At 36.4% G+C, this 16101-nt stretch overlaps 1 protein-coding gene across 2 annotated transcripts in view; it reads left to right on the top strand.

Moving 5' to 3' along the window:
* Nucleotides 1-16101, top strand: part of DMD (dystrophin) — a 1150282-nt gene that overhangs the window by 776386 nt on the left and 357795 nt on the right. For both annotated transcript variants that reach the window (XM_072848384.1, XM_072848392.1), the window contains 2 exons: nucleotides 112-213; nucleotides 6067-6175. In XM_072848384.1, the coding sequence (XP_072704485.1) occupies nucleotides 112-213; nucleotides 6067-6175 (211 nt within the window). The remainder of the gene's footprint in view (nucleotides 1-111; nucleotides 214-6066; nucleotides 6176-16101) is intronic.

Here is a 16101-nt window from a genome sequence, read left to right on the forward strand (position 1 = left end):
AGCAGAAACTAATCTACTGGTGTTTTACAGCTTCTCATAGAGCTTTAGGACTTTTCAGTCTTATTGCTTATGCTACGGTTAATCTACACTGCATGTGTTTTTATTTTTCAGGAAACTGAAGCAGCAGTGCAGGCTAAACAGCCGAATGTGGAAGAGGTTTTGTCTAAAGGGTGTCATTTATATAAGGAAAAACCAGCCACTCATCCAGTAAAGGTAATGAAGCAACCTTTAGCAATATCCATTACTGTGTAATGGGTTATGCTTCCCCTGTTGTACACTTGTCCTTGATGTGCTCTGTTTAAAATCAATGAAAGAACTTGGCAAATGGCATTTGTTCTGTTCTGTGACGGCATAGCTGGGAAAAATGTAATGTTCCCAGCTAGAAAATTTTTGCATATTATGATGGGAATATTGTTTTTGACATTAAGGTTGTTCTACCTCTTCAAGAGTAATCCACATTGAAAGCAATTGTTATTTTTGGTGCCTAATTAATGGCATCATACAACATGTTTTTAAAGTCCCTTATTTTGAATTTCGCTTTCAGAAATTTTGTCAATTAAAAAAATTGAACATGTTTTCTAGAAAAGTTAAGAGTCAAGTCATAAAGAGGGCCCTTAGCTTTAAAATTTTTCCATTGTGAAGGAAAGAAGACATGGCAATATAGAACTTTCCCACTCAGTTTCTCTGCCAAAATTCGTGGAATGACTGACTTGATTGTGTTTTGAAGCAGAGGATACATTGTTAAGAAGGCTAATGCCTCCTAACACTTCTATTTTAGAAAAATGTGCTTTAGAATCCTTTTCTCCAGCATAGAAATCAGTTTGAAGGGGATATTTTACACTCAGTTTCCTAAAGACTATGTAGACCTTCACTGAGACTAGAGTATCATTTTCTATCCTGTAGAATCTTGAAGCAGAAAATAATCAGCAAGCAGCCTCCCATGTGTAGTTCAGCTCCTTTTGGAGTGGGAGACCAAACTAGTAAGGTCACTGCCATATCAGCCAGAGCTTGATCTGGTTTCTGGTTTTATAACTGCTAATAAAGTATCTGTGAACATGATGATTAAGAGTTCCCAGAAACTGCAATAGTGGCTTATTTATTACACTAGGTATCTACTGCAGTTGCTTCTGACTGGGCAGCGATAGTAACTTCGTGTTTGTATTTAGAGCTTTTCTAAACCTACAGCACTCAATAACAGCATTCAATAACCTCATTTTACAGAAAAAGGTTTCCTCACAAAGTTAGGATGTCTGTAGGTGATCTCTACAGTGAATTTCTTGTTTTTTCATCTCTATTTAGTCACTATACTTAGAGTATTATTTTCCTACTTTTACAAAATTTCCTCTAAATTACTTATAAATCCCACCAGCAGATTTCCATTCACAGAAGCATATGAATACACTTATCTCCACTTTAGAAATTAATACATATTTAAGAATGATTTGATTTATTTTCTTCTTTCCTGAACGGAAATCCTTAAGAGTTATTTTCCCCTTCGGTATCTATGCTTTTTTTTAATGATCAGTTCTCCTAAACGGTGATAAAACACTAAAAGAGGTAAACTCAAGGTGACTTAAAAGTAGCATGATAATGAAAGTAGGCAGAAACAAAGCTTTTGACTCTGTTGGACATTGTCTTTGTCTAATACAGTGCTATTACTGTTGGGAACTGAAACATGTCATCTGCACACTGAATGGATGATGGAACAAAAATCACTCTGCAATAACTTCATTTACTCATTTCGTATGACTTCAGCTGCAGTCTTAGGGGATCTTACTCCACATTTTAACAAGCAAAGCACTTGAAACAACAAAAAAACTAGAGGTTTTGGCTTTCTAGATTTTTGTAATTGCATATAAAGAATTGCAGAATGAACGCTGGCATTTTCAAGGAGAAGAACTAGTACTCATTTTATGTACTACTGGCAGAAGTATAAATGGTGTGAAATGATTCTCTTTAGGCCAAACTTCTGACACAGAAGTGCTCTGTGTCCATTCCTTTTAAGTGTTCACATCAAAGATGCTGAAAACTGACAATTTCTATCAGATTTACTGGAACAAGATAGCTCTTTAAATAAAGATTATGTTGTTCCTTGAGTTGTAGTTTGGACAATGATATTGTAAAATGTGTATGTGAAGAAATCAGTAACTACTCGTGGAGTAGTAAGTATTTAATTTCTAGTCCCTCTTTAATTGCATTTTACTTTTTTCATTACGTTCTGTAGTTCAGTTAATTGAATGACCTGTGAAGTTAATTTCTGGTTCACTGTCTATCTTGTACAATAAGTCATAAAACAGTGAATATATACTGTCAAGACTGTCGAATTGCTTTTTTGATGATGTAGGTTTCCTAAAGCTTCCAGTCATGTACACTGAGTTGGTCTTCTGTCATCGTTCTTCATGAGTAACTTCCAGCACTGTCTGCTATTTATGTGTTCCAATATAGACTTTTCAGCAAATGTCAAAATCATTTTGTACACAAAAGGTATTTTGTGGAAGCAGAAATAATTTGTACTCAGATTAAGGTGTTTTTGAAAAGATATTAGCAAAGTTGCAAAGTTAAGCACTCAAAATTTTAGAAAATTCTTGAATTAAAACTGCTATGGTCGCCTTGGGTTAGGCTAAACCCTGCGTAATTCAGTATAGGATATGGATAGCACTCAGTGCAAGCAGCAATTCAATACTTAGACTCATACTCCTTGTTTAGTTTGTGGCACAGAAAAAAAGATAAAATTACATGGCCTCTTTAAAAGCATTAATTGCTTGCATAACATTGCTTGACAACTTTGAGGATTATTTAATTCTCTGAGACATCTTTGTCTTAGCTTCCTTTTTTTCTCTCCAATTTCCTTAATTCACCACAAATCTTCCCATTCTTTTCAATAAATGAAGTAGAGGTCCTATAGACTCATTCACACTGCAAGCCTCTCCTGTGCTGCAAAACAGCATGTGTCAGAAAATTAAAGATATTGGTGCAATTATTCGCATTGTATCTGAATTAATAGTTGACGTTATTCTGGCATTTCCTAATGTTTAGTTGTTTGTCTTTGCAACCTTTATAATATACTCTCATTATAGTGTTTTGAATGTAAATTAAATTGCATGGATTTATATTGACACATACTTAATCTTATCTCATAGTTATGTCACTGAAATAAGTATATTTTCACACCTTCATTAAGCATACTAAAAGTGCTGATATAGGAATTTTGCAGTGCAGGACTGTAAAAATATTTTTGTTGGCAAATGAAATCCTAGTATATGCTGATTCAAGAGTCAAGAATGGGATGAGACGTGTGATCCTTTAAGCACTAGCACTTTAATAATCAGACCTATTCACTTTTATAAAAGGGATTTCGTGCTTTTGAAATGCATTTCTGTAAAGCTTTTGCAGGTGAGGGAGGGAGAGGTTACTGCTGATGACAGTGGCAACAGAAAGAACGAAAGCCCCAATCTCATGATTAACAACACTTAAACAGAACAGTTTATTCAGGAAAGGATTTCTGTGGCAGTGGAAGAGTTGTAGTTCCCTTGCCACAGCACTCAATTTGTCCTTTCCCATGTTGGGTGGGAGAGTAAGTAGTGAGGAACTCATTTTCATTGTCCTCAGTCTTGCATTTAAAAAAATGCATCATTTCTTTCTCTAAATACTCCTATCTAGTTTTAGTGCTGTCAATGAGCACCTCACTTAAGTGTTAACCTCACTTAAATTGCACTGGTGCTGACATTTAAAGGAAATCAATAAATCAAGAAAAGTGTTCCTCAATGCAACATATTTTGATATTCATACTTGTCACCAAAGCTCTAGAGTTGCAATTACAGCAAAATCGTTGTGTTCAAAGAAGTTAACATTTTAATGCACACATGCTAATTTATGGTGGATGCAAGATTGGATCAAACCATAATTCTGATAGAAGAGTTTAGAACTAGCTGCTCTCTTATTAGTGGCGTAAATGTTGCCTCAGACAACCCTCTCTAATGTCTGTGGTGGGCATGCTTTATATTTTGTCATTGCTGGAAAGAAATCCCTGGCTCACATCCACATGAATGATTAAGCAGCTACTCACAGTGAGGACCAATATTATATTTATAACATCCATATCTCCTTCCTGAGTTACTGTGAATATATTGTAAAATGAAGCCAGACTTTGATAGTGTAATCTCTCCAGCTTTTGTTTTTAAGGCCTCTCTGCACTTTCTGCCATTATTGAATTAATAGATACTGGAGCAGTCCTTTGCATTTTAAGCTCTGGAAGCAGGTTCTTGGACTACAACAGCAGAAAAAAAAAGGAACTTTAAAATCTGCCATAAAATGTGTCCAAAGTGTGTTTCTGTGTGTCCAGTCCACACAGAAATAAAATATATATATGATTTTGAATTGTCATATGTCAAGTTACGTTTATCATGCATACCCGATGGCTTTTTCTGCCTAGTCTTCATAGTCTATTATCAAGGAGAATCTCTGATATTACTGACTTTTTATTTTATTTTTAATGCAGTTTTTAAACTGCCCTTAAAGATAAAAAGTTGGTTTATTCCCTAATGCAGAATTGTATCCTTTCCCTCCTGCCCTCTCAAAAAGCATTTTTACAAAAATCTGTCCAGAGTTTATACCAGGTAATATTCTGGCCTCCATTGGTGTCAGATATAAAAGAACTTTGCAGGTTTAGAGTATTTATGGCAAAGCTTAAGGCAAATTCTAGAAATGCTCCCCTGACATATCAGAATATAAAATTTTGCTACCTCAGTGTCTGTGCCTGTGTATACACTTCAATTTAATGAGTATTGTTCCCTATCCCTCTCCTATTGACCCCTGTCATCTTAGACTCTAGGTAATTAAAGTACCTTTCTTAATAGGCCTCCTGTTTCCATCACGGCTGGATTGTGATTTAGACGATATATCTAATCGTGAATTGGACACAAGAATACTAAAAGCGTTCCTGAGTGGCATTGATACTCTGTGCTGCTTTTTGTAGCAGACAATCAGGGAGCAGCTTAAAAAAGAAATGCAGTCTTCGTTTTAAGAGTTTAGAGATGCCAGCATAGAGTTAGCAATGCTTCATCTTTCTTTACAGTCCTTAGAGCAAGGAAGAAAGAGGGGTAGAAACAACATTTTCAAGTCTAAATGCCTCTCAGGGTTGTCTGAGGACTGATGTAACTCGCACTCCAGACTTTCACTTAGGTTTTGTTTAAAAGTAACAGTTTAGCTGTTACTGGTCAGGACTGCGTGCCCACACACTAAAGTTTATGACTCCCTGAGGACTCCTAAGACTTTCTTTTTACTTTTTTTTTTTTTTTTAATAGGTGGAAGAATGTGTTCTGCATTTGATGTTACAAATTGCAGAGGTTTTACTGACAAGTTTTTTTTAATACATAATTCACCTTTCTATTTTAATTTAAAAAATCAGCATCTCAAGTTCGTGGTGATAAAAAACCCACCTCTCTACAGTACACTAAAGAAGAAGTCATCCTATGTTCCCTAAAAAGGTGTAAAGGCCTGTCGACCGGGGAGCAGGGCAAGCCAGTACTCCGTGGGAGCAGGGGCCAGCAGGGGCTCCCCACTGGGCTGCAGGACAGGGTCTCACCAGCCGGGGTCGTCCCTCTGTCCCCAGCCAAGAAGCAGGGCAGGCTGGGGGGCTGCCCCTGGGTCAGGGTCAGGATCAGGCCCGGTGAGGGGAACCAGAGTCAAATACAGCCCCAGGTGGCTGACCAGGGCCATGAGGATGGGAACGGGCTGAGGTTGGTCCAGGAAGTCCATCTGTGGTCAGGGTCAGGCAGCTGCACTGGCTCTAAGCTGGCCCTGAGCTTCAGCAACCAAACAGTGAAATGGAAAGATGCTTTCAGGACCCTGACACCATGAAGCTCTTTTGCAGCCCAACTGGGAAGGGTTTTACTCATCCCTCTCTCCCATTTGTGAAAATTAATTGCTGTTTCTACCTTTCTGTTTTTTTTTTAATTCAGGTGGTCCATGAGATGTAGGGGAAAAAAAGTTAAATTAATTTATTTTACATTTATTTACATTAATGTATGTATTATAAATTTAATATATTGTTATATTCTATTCTAGAAAAAATTAGAAGACTTGAATGCTGACTGGAAGGCAATAAACCACTTAATTCAACAACTAAAGGAAAAGCCAACATTAGCAGCATTTGGCCTTTTCTCTTCAGGTGTCTGTAAGTACTTCAATATATACATCTTTTGAAATTAATTACAAACCATACAGTTAAAATGCAAATGGCTGGAGACCATCTAAATTCATTCTGCATCCCTACAAATTTCAGCTTTAGCTTGTAAACGGGAGGTTTGTTAGTGTGGCATTCAACTTGTTCTTTTATAATTTCCTTTCTATTTTGTGTAATGTGTCCCAGAAGAAAAATTAGATTATGGATTTGATGAAAAGCTTGCAGCATGCTTTTCAAATTATTACTGTTTCAAAGTCTTGTTTCTTTATTCTATGAAGAGATGAGATGAGATTTTGACTTTCTACATATATTCATGGAGGAAATACTATGAAGGGAGAATTATTATTTAAATTAAAAGATGATAATATTACAGGTCAAGTGGATGTAAATTGGTCACAGAATGAAATTCTGAAATTACTTTTTATGACAGGGCAATGAACTGAGACTATTTCAAGACAAAGCTTGTATATTCATAGAAAAGGTTGTATGACAACATGGTAAGAGTAATTCTGCAGTTAAACGTTAAGTCTGTAATATAGTTGTGTCTTGAGTTCATGAATCCACAACAAGAGACTTGATCTTCATTTAATTTAAATTATTTGGACAATATTTATATTAGATTCTTCTCATATCTCTTTGCACCTGCAAGGTTCAAGGTTCCCTACAAGGATTACAAACTCATTTTTATCTCCTTGATAAATTGACTTTATTTCCCACTGCTTTCCTTTGAAATGTAGTGATTAAGCATGGGTGGAAAAGAAATACATAATGGAAGCACTGAGTTAAATCTGAGTTTCTAAAGTCTCTAAGATTCTTTACTTGATATTGAACTATCTCAGTTACTTGGATGAAGAATGTTACTCACCCGTACAATTTGGAAAGCTGCTCATCAGATGTGGGAGCAGAAAGAAATTCCACCCCACCCACTCCCCCCCATCAGATTGCCTGTAACTCAGGCTGATACAGCTACAGGAGTCACCTGGGATTTGATTACTTGTAGGATGTTGATCCCTCTTGCTTTATAACATGTTTTAATGGTAGCATACAAGAAAAGCTGAAATTGGAGAATACTCTGCCTTTTACTAGTGACTTTTTAGGACAGCAAAGCAGAAAAATATTTTTTTCAGATAAGTAAATAATTGCACCATATAGACAGAATCCAGAATATTCAGTATCAGAAGACAGTCCAACTTCTGTCAGAATAGCATATATCAATTCCAGCAAAGCACGTCTTGCTTCTGACATGTTGAATCTTACTAAATAGGAACTATAATTTAGTTTTAGTGTCGTGGTTTAACCCCAGCCAGCAACTAAGCCCCACACAGCCACTCGCTCACTCCCTCTCGCTGGGATGAGGGAGAGAAATGGAAGGGTAAAAGTGAGAAAACTCTTGGGTTGAGATAAAGACAGTTTAATAGGTAAAGCAAAAGCCACGCACGCAAGCAAAGGAAAACAAGGAATTCATTCACAACTTCCCATGGGCAGGCAGGTGTTCAGCCATCTCCAGGAAAGCAGGGCTCCATCATTTGTAACGGTTGCTTGGGAAGACAAACGCCATTACTTGAAACACCCCCCACCCCTTCTTTCTTCTTCCCTCAGCTTTATATGCTGAGCATGATGTCTTATGGTATGGGATATCCCTTTGGTCAGTTGGGGTCAGCTGTCCCAGCTGTGTCCCCTCCCAACTTCTTCTGCACCTGGCAGAGCATGGGAAGCTGAAAAGTCCTTGACTAGTGTAAACATTACTTAGCAACAACTACAACAATTCTGTGTTATCAACACTGTTTTCAGCACAAATCCAAAACATAGCCCCGTACTAGCTACTATGAAGAAAATTAACTCTATCCCAGCCCAAACCAGCACATTTAGTCATTTAGAACTGCTGTGGTTCCAGTGGCAATCATTTGCATTTTCTAAAACGGGCTAAATACCACTAGTATTTTTTAAACTTGTAGTATAGCAGTATCCTTGCTTTAGAGGATTTTGGTCTAACACATGCTATAGAAATTCATGTAATGACATGGGGGAACTGAAGGAGATGCGTAATCATTTTTTGCTGTGCTGGGTCACTAAACTTGCTGTGTCAGTTTTGCATGTCAGCAGGTTATGTCAGCAATCCTGGGGGCAGGGGGGGGGAGTGTTGGTGAGTTGTGTGTTTGCTGTTACAAAGGACATGGTAATAACGGAACAAGAGAGAGAACAAAGAGTAGTAGTGCAATAGATTCCTATATTAACTCATCTTTAGCTGAAGAATTGCAAAATTACTAATCTACCTTAATTCAAGATGTAGGCTCTGACTACTAACATTTCTGAGACTCAGCAGATGGAATTATACATGCAGAAAATGAAAGCACTGGTGTTCTATAAAGGATTAAGCAGGAAGTAAGATTGATTGCCTTTCTATTGCCAAGAGTACTCAAAATTTGAACCTGTGCTTGTAACACTAATTCATAATTTTTCTTTATTTAAGTCAGTTTACTGCAATCACATCATTATAGATGTATCACCATAGAACTGTAGAGTTCAGAAGAGACCTGGAGAGACATCTATTCCTCTTGCTCAAAGCACAGTCAATTAGTGCAGGTTGCTCAGGGTCATGTCCAGTCAGGTTTTGAATATCTCCATGGATGGAGACTCCATAACCTCTCCAGGTGTTGAACTACTCTCACAGTAAAAAAAGTTTCTTCTTCTGTTTAAATAGAATTTCTAGTATTTCAGTTTTTGCATGGTGACTCTCATCCTGTCACTGGGCATCACTGAAGAGAGTCTGGCTCTGTCTTCTTTACACCGCCAATCAGATATTTATACACATGGAGACAATCCCCCTGAGCCTTCTCTTCTCCAGGCTGAGACAGCATGTTTCTGCAAAGATAGAAAGTGGTATATGTTATTAAAGTATTTTTGTATTTCATTTTAAAAAAGGAGCGGGGCAGGAAGAGATTGAATGTCATGGGTTTTGTCATGCTATCCTATAAGTTCTGTAGTTACTTTAACCACTTACGTTATAGACATTTTTATGGAGTTACCTGTTCTGTGCTGCTGATTCTCATGAACCATGCATTGATGTGCATAGAGACTCAAACTGGCTATGGGAGAGCTAGTTTTAACCAAGCCTCCCAAAACCTAAACAATCTCATTAAAGATCATTTTTAAAGAAAGATGCACAAAATTATTTTGGAAGGACTCTGTGAAGCAATGGCAGTATCTCCTGTTGATTATTATTCACTTCCTGATTCCATAGAGACTTCTGTGGACATCAGAATTTAATAATGTTCACATCTGTGTTTGAGACCAGGGAATGAAGATATAACTGGCTAATCTCTGCTGCCCTGTCAGGTATCATTTGGTCTAGTCTGGCTACAAGAACTCAGCCAGAGGGTCTTACTAAATATGCCATCTGGTGGCTGTTACAGAGGTAAAGAACCCTGTTTATAATTATTTCTAGGTCTGTGTATTATAGTTTCTTCAGCAGAAGAAACACTAAAAAAAGTCCTTAATATCCCACCAGTCCAGCGTGCCCTTGGGCATAATGAACAAGAACTACTTTTCCAGCTCGAAAAAGGTACTTAGCTGAAGGGTACATCTAAAACCTTAGCAAAGATTGACTTCCAAGACAAGATGATTCAGGGAGGAAATCACACTTGCTATCTGTACTTGCCATGACAACATGAAATTGTGTGAATGTCTCTTATCCAAATACCTTGATGCATTGCTTAGCCAGCAGTTTGAAAACATTTTAAGCAGAGAGAAATGCAGTTTTGGAATGTGCTTTTACAGGAGGAACGGATTTTAATAGTATCATTAGCATTCATATGACTTCTTTTGTACTGAAGTGCTACCACTGTATTTAGTTAATAAGTTAGGTAAAGTTATATAGTGCTTTGTAAACCCGTGTAAATACATTGTGGGGTGGGAGGCATTCCTGACTTTGGTCCTGAGGAAGACATTTTCCATTATTTGTCTTCATTCAAGTAAGACGTTAGGGGAAAATTTTGGCCACTTTCATTTAGAGCTATACTTGAAAATACAGTTTCTTAAAAAGGATATGTATTTATTTTCAGTCATGCTATACTTGAAGTTAGTGAAACTTTAAAAATAGCTGTGAATGAATACAGCTGAAAATACTTTGTCAACTAATTTTACATTTTGCATGAACAGCTAATAAAACTGTGAGCGGGATGTTATATTGGTACTCTTGCAGTTTGTTTGACTTATTCAGAGAACAGTACTTTGTGTACAATCAATTTCATTTTTTCCCTGAATTTTTATGCAAGTTTTTGTCTTTTTGTATGAAATGCCTACTCAAGTGAAACAAAAAAATGTGTGACTGTGAAATGAAGAAAAAAGTAGCGTGAGAGTTAGTGTCAGTTACAATGGTGAAATTACTTCTGAAATTAAGTAGAATTTGTCCCTTTAAACTTTACAAGTTGTCAGTCTTATTTTGGAGCATTGTTTGTAGCAGGTCTAAAAAAAGATAAAGGAAAAAAGAATTGGTTTTGGTTTACAAAATGTTGCAGAGTTAGAAATGCATTTGACAGAAAGGCTTTATATGCATTGTTAGTTATTGTATATTTAATACAAAGAATTTGAAGAAAGCTAATACTGTATCACCAGAACTCATAACACTAGCCATCAGCTTTGGTATCTTTCTTCGAATGCGTACAATCAAAGGTCTTCAGTGCTTTCAGTATAATTTGCTTTGGGAATAGGAGTCAGAGACTGCAGGCACAGAGCCACAGACTGGGCTTCCATGTACAGGGGAAGAAGATTTTTCAGGATTTAGAATGAATAAGGCAGAATGGGAGAGGAGTGATGTATCAAGCTGAGTCCATTAGAAGCAAGTTGTAACATGAGGACTGTGAGCTGTAGTGACTTCACCAGCTGATTTAACCAAAAGAGAACTCATCGCTTATTAGCCTGTATATTCAGCTGGGGCGTAGAAAAAAGATTCACAGAAGTCACCTCCAGAGTTTATAATGCCTTGAGTTTGGGGGTTTGAATTGAAAGAATTATATTTGTGAATCTGGGGAAACTAGTGACTACAGAATTTCATTTGCTTGTCCTTTGATATTTTAGTTGAAGGAGTGCATCCTAAGGTATGTCTCCTTCTGTTTGGGAAAGTTAGTTTGCCTCTTATTTCTCCACGAAACAAGTCCCCACCTGGACTAGGCATGCTACTTTGTTCTAGGCTTATAAGATCTTATAAAATGGTTCTTGAAAAATATCACTAATGTTACTCTCTGATTATATGTACTGCTGTGGCTTAATATGGCTGAAATTCATATGCACTGCTTGGAATGTAATATAACGTAAGAAACATGTACTGGTGCTACTAAAAATATACAGTTCCTGAGACTGTAGGTGTTTGAGGAAAATTAGCAGCAAATGAAAGCATGTATGTGAAAATACATACCTTGGTGAAATAACATAAGGTTTAAAACTAAAATCCAGTGACCTCAGAAGCTGAAAGTGCTTCTGTAGTGCTAGTGTCTGTATTTTATGCACCTGGAATTTTCTTTTATTTTCATATTAAATACATAGTTGAGTGATCTGTTATTCTGTATTGGTTAGTTCTAAGAGAGAGAGATGTACAGATTGGGCATAGCAGTATCCTGCATTATGAAGACTGCCCTGTTAAATCTCTGATGTTATTTGGTTTAATATTTTCAGTGGGGATGAAGGATTCCTTGGTTTTGAAACTATAACTGTTGAAATATATTCATTCCATGGATTTCAGAGCTGGATCATGTAATGTCCCACTGCCTCTTTAAAAACAAACAGACCGTTTGTTTTTAAGAGATATTCAAGAGACAATGAAAAAAATGTAAGAAAATGACAACAACTAGCTTTGGGCAAAAAAGCACAATAGATACTATTTTCTTTTTTTTAGTATTTCATAGTTAATGTGCTCTGAAGCAGTCATTGTTTATATATAATGCACAGTGCTTGAGTGAACACATATGCTGTAGTTCAGAACTGTGTTTCTCAGAATTTCCAAATGCTAGTCTTAAAAATCCTTGTGCATGTCATTATGTGCACCTGAAAAGATAACAATATATGTATTCAGAGGGTAAATAAAAAACAAATGTACAAATCAGATATTAGAGTGTCTGTATTGTTTATAGCAGCTGGCATAGTATAATTGAGACCAAGAATACTCAAAATAATTCCTTGGGGAAGACTGAACATTCTAGGGATGTGTGCATTTACAGTGTTTTCAATACTAATGCAAACATGTGTTGATACTTAAAAATACATTGTGCATAACATTCACCATTTAAAAGAACTGTGCTATCAGCTATTAAAATGCTTGTGTGGGGGACATGGTAGATATTTAATTTTGCAGAACCATTCTCCAGAGTTGAACAGCTAAAAATGCACCGCATGCATCTGTTGTGACAAGTAGTTCTACACTGAATTACAAGGCAACACTACTGCCAGTGGTCCATTTTAGTTAACTTTAGTTTTAGGACACCAGTAAAGAAGACCGCTAGCATAAAAGTTGTAATAGAGAGAAATATTATTGCCAATAATGGCCATGTCTAGAATTGTATAATTTCTGATACTTGTGCATATAGAATCTAAAGGAAATGTCTATTTTTAATATTAGTTATAATTCAGTTTATGAAAAGTTTTACTAAAACAAAACTCAAGAGAGAAAATGAACAGAGAACAATGCAGTAAGGATGTATCATAGAGAATACCTTGAGTGTTTGAATGAATTGAGAGCAGTAAGAGTAGGCTCTTTCTTAAGTCAGCTGGCCTAACAAAGGTTGATCACTCTCATATAAAGTGGAATAATAAAGGAATAGATTGGTGTCTTTACTGTTTCTTTTGGTTGCTTTTGGATGAAGGAATAGATAATAGTTTATAGAAATAATTTTAATTTTCTTGGGTTTGAGTCATTTTACTTTACAGGCTTCCATAGTAAAGAGGTTCACAGATGCCAACCTGAGTTGGCCCTATTATGTGTACATTGCCATATATCTAGTTTTCCCATTGTGTTCAGGAAATAAGTTGCTTGATTATTCCATCTGATTTTCATTAAGAAGCTTTTTCACTTCTAACACATGTGCCACATCTAACAAATAGCAATATGGCACAAAACTGAATCTGTTACCATTTGATTGGAGATTTTTCAAGGTCAAGACCCAGTTTCACAAGCAGTTCTGTTTTTTCAATACAGCTGACATCAGACACAAACTGAAGACAAACTTGTCTAATAAAGCTTTCAGATTCAATTTTCTCTCTGCATACAGCTTCAGGAATCTCTGGAGGTCATTCACAGCATGTGCTGCAACACCAACAGGGAAATGAAAAGAGTCTAGATAAAAAGCTGACACTATGCCTTCAGAGCTGCATGAATAAAAACATAATAAGCAAGTTTATAAACACAAATTTCTGTGCTTCTCAGAATTTCTATCTTGATCTTTATAGCATATCTTGATGTGAGGATTTGTTTCTGGATTATCTGACAGGTGAAAAATACATGAAAAATATACCTAAGCCACAAAAGCCCAATTTAAATCAAAAGAAAGAAGGTTACACCTTTATATTTAACATCCTATTTCAGGGGTCTTGCAGTAGGTTACTCTTTGAAAGTATTTGTAATAAACAGGTTTATTACAAAGGGAATGTGGACTTTTACTTTGATTTTTCAGGGCTCAGTTGATTAAATAAAACACACTCTGGGTTACTACTCAGAATTTTTATTATACTCATACCTATGATGAAATGTAAATCAGAAAGTGAAAACAGGAGTTGGCTGCTTTGCTGTTATTAAAGACAATATGGTATCTAGGTCTACTTTTTCTATTCTATAACAAGTTGTTGAAAGTGCAGCTATCAAGATTTATGAAGTAAATAAGATTAATGCTGTCATCAGTCATTCAGAGGATCGCATTCACCTATTCCATTTTTAAAATACGATCTGGTATTTTCTTCTGAGGAGCAGGCTTTGCAGCTTGTTTCCTTTCATTTAATTTCTTGATCAATAGTTAGTAGCAGCAGGATATACAGGATTCATTTTGATTAAATCCCATGAAATGTAAATGATAGCATACTGCAGAATTCATCAGACTATTATTGATAACCTATACTAGGTGAGAGCACAGAACTAAGTTATAGTTATGCTTGATCTTTTTTTACATGGCTCACATAACATGGCTCAGGAAGGAATTAAATTAATGTTTCTTTTTCTCTAGAACTATATTCAGCACACACTGCAGAATCCAATGTTAGTAATTTTCAAGAAATGTGGCAACAACACAACTGCATCATTTTTAAAATACAGATAGAGAGAATCAAGAATTTGAATTTGTTCGTTCTGGAAGATGTGGAAAAAGGCATTCTCATTACAGTTCCTAGTAAAAAAAGTCTCCATAATAAAACAGTAGTTTATGCTCTTTTTCAGTTTTTCTACTGCAGTTTCTAGCTTTACATCACACATTTTTTTCCATGCTTTAAACCCACTCTGTCTCTCTCCCTTCTTTTTGTTACAGTAACCTGAATTACTATAATATCTGACTATCCAGATAGCGTGGGCTTGCAAATAGCAGTAATCTCTCATTTCTCTTTCCTTTTATATAGGAATTAGGTCTATTTGCAACTATCTTGTGTGAAAATCTCTCTAATTTGCTAGAATAATAGAAAGTGTTAGGTCATTCTGCACACAGCGCTCTTGACCTGTGTGCTGTTCTTTGTTGACTTGTCTTTTTAAAAGAGCAGAGCAAGCTGGCTTTTCCTTCTGAAAGGAGCAGTGCTCAGTGCCTTCCTGGTCATATCCTACCGAGAAAGACAATGGCTCTTTGACATCCTTTCTAATATTTCTGTGATGACTGGAGCTGCCACAGAGTTAGGTCTGCTCTACAGAGAAACAGCTGACCAAAGAGTGTGAGCAAGTGCGATCACAGATCACAAGCAGAGTGGAGGCCACAGGGAATGAGGAACAGAGCTCATAATTGCTTCTAATGTTTCTACTCTGGTCAGAGGGCATGAGACGATGAAAGAAAGACAGGCTTGTTCCTTAAACTGTAGAAGGCTAAAATGAGGAAAAGATGGCAAATGAAAACCTTCTCTTCAGCTCCAGCTAGAAAATTATTTAGTCTTGTTTATATGAAGCTTGTCACTGAAATATCAGACTGCTGTCTTTGATTGTATCAGTGTGGAGTAGCAGGGAACAAACACAGTGATGGAGATATGCAGGTAGAGATTTGCATTACTGATATTTCCTTCCACAATAGATTGGTGGTCAGATGACACTTAAGTTCCCAAAGGCAATTCTTCCTAAGGTAAAACTAAAATAGCTGGAGGAGCAGTAGAGGTTAATTTGACCTGAAAAGTAACCGTTTTATGTGTTTTCAGGAAAAAACTTGACAAGTGTTTCACAAAGTAGTACAAGGCAAGATATTTTAACATTTCTGATGAAAGAACAGAAGGTGCTTGCAGTGATTTGAGGAATTACTTTGTCAAAAACAAAGTGGCAGTGATGATGGTGCCTTCTTTATCTTTGTACAACTGTTTTTAATTCTGCAGAATTTTGCTCTCTGAGAATAAAGGTAGACTTTGAAATTTTTGCATGAATACTGTAATGCTGTTAAAATAGCTAATAACTGAACTCTGATTATTTCAAAGTTTCTTCAAACCTGTTCTGATTTTTTTTTTAACTACATGGTACCTAAAATTCCACTGGCTCCTTGGTATTCTGTATCTGTGTACAATTTTTTACACTTTTTTCTTCAGAGTTCCCCTTGGCTAGGATAGCAATTTATGCCTGTTAAATCAATTTGTAGATCTTACAAAATTAGAAGAGGTGATTTTCATGAGACAATAAAAGTTGGAGCTGCTGGCAATATTTGTTTTTCCTTATATCAAAGAACTAGCTGCCAAAATTCCGTTACATGCCAGTAGTGGTACAC

This window comes from Ciconia boyciana, chromosome 1, assembly GCF_034638445.1.
Source record: "Ciconia boyciana chromosome 1, ASM3463844v1, whole genome shotgun sequence".
NCBI classification, from domain to species: Eukaryota; Metazoa; Chordata; class Aves; order Ciconiiformes; family Ciconiidae; genus Ciconia; species Ciconia boyciana.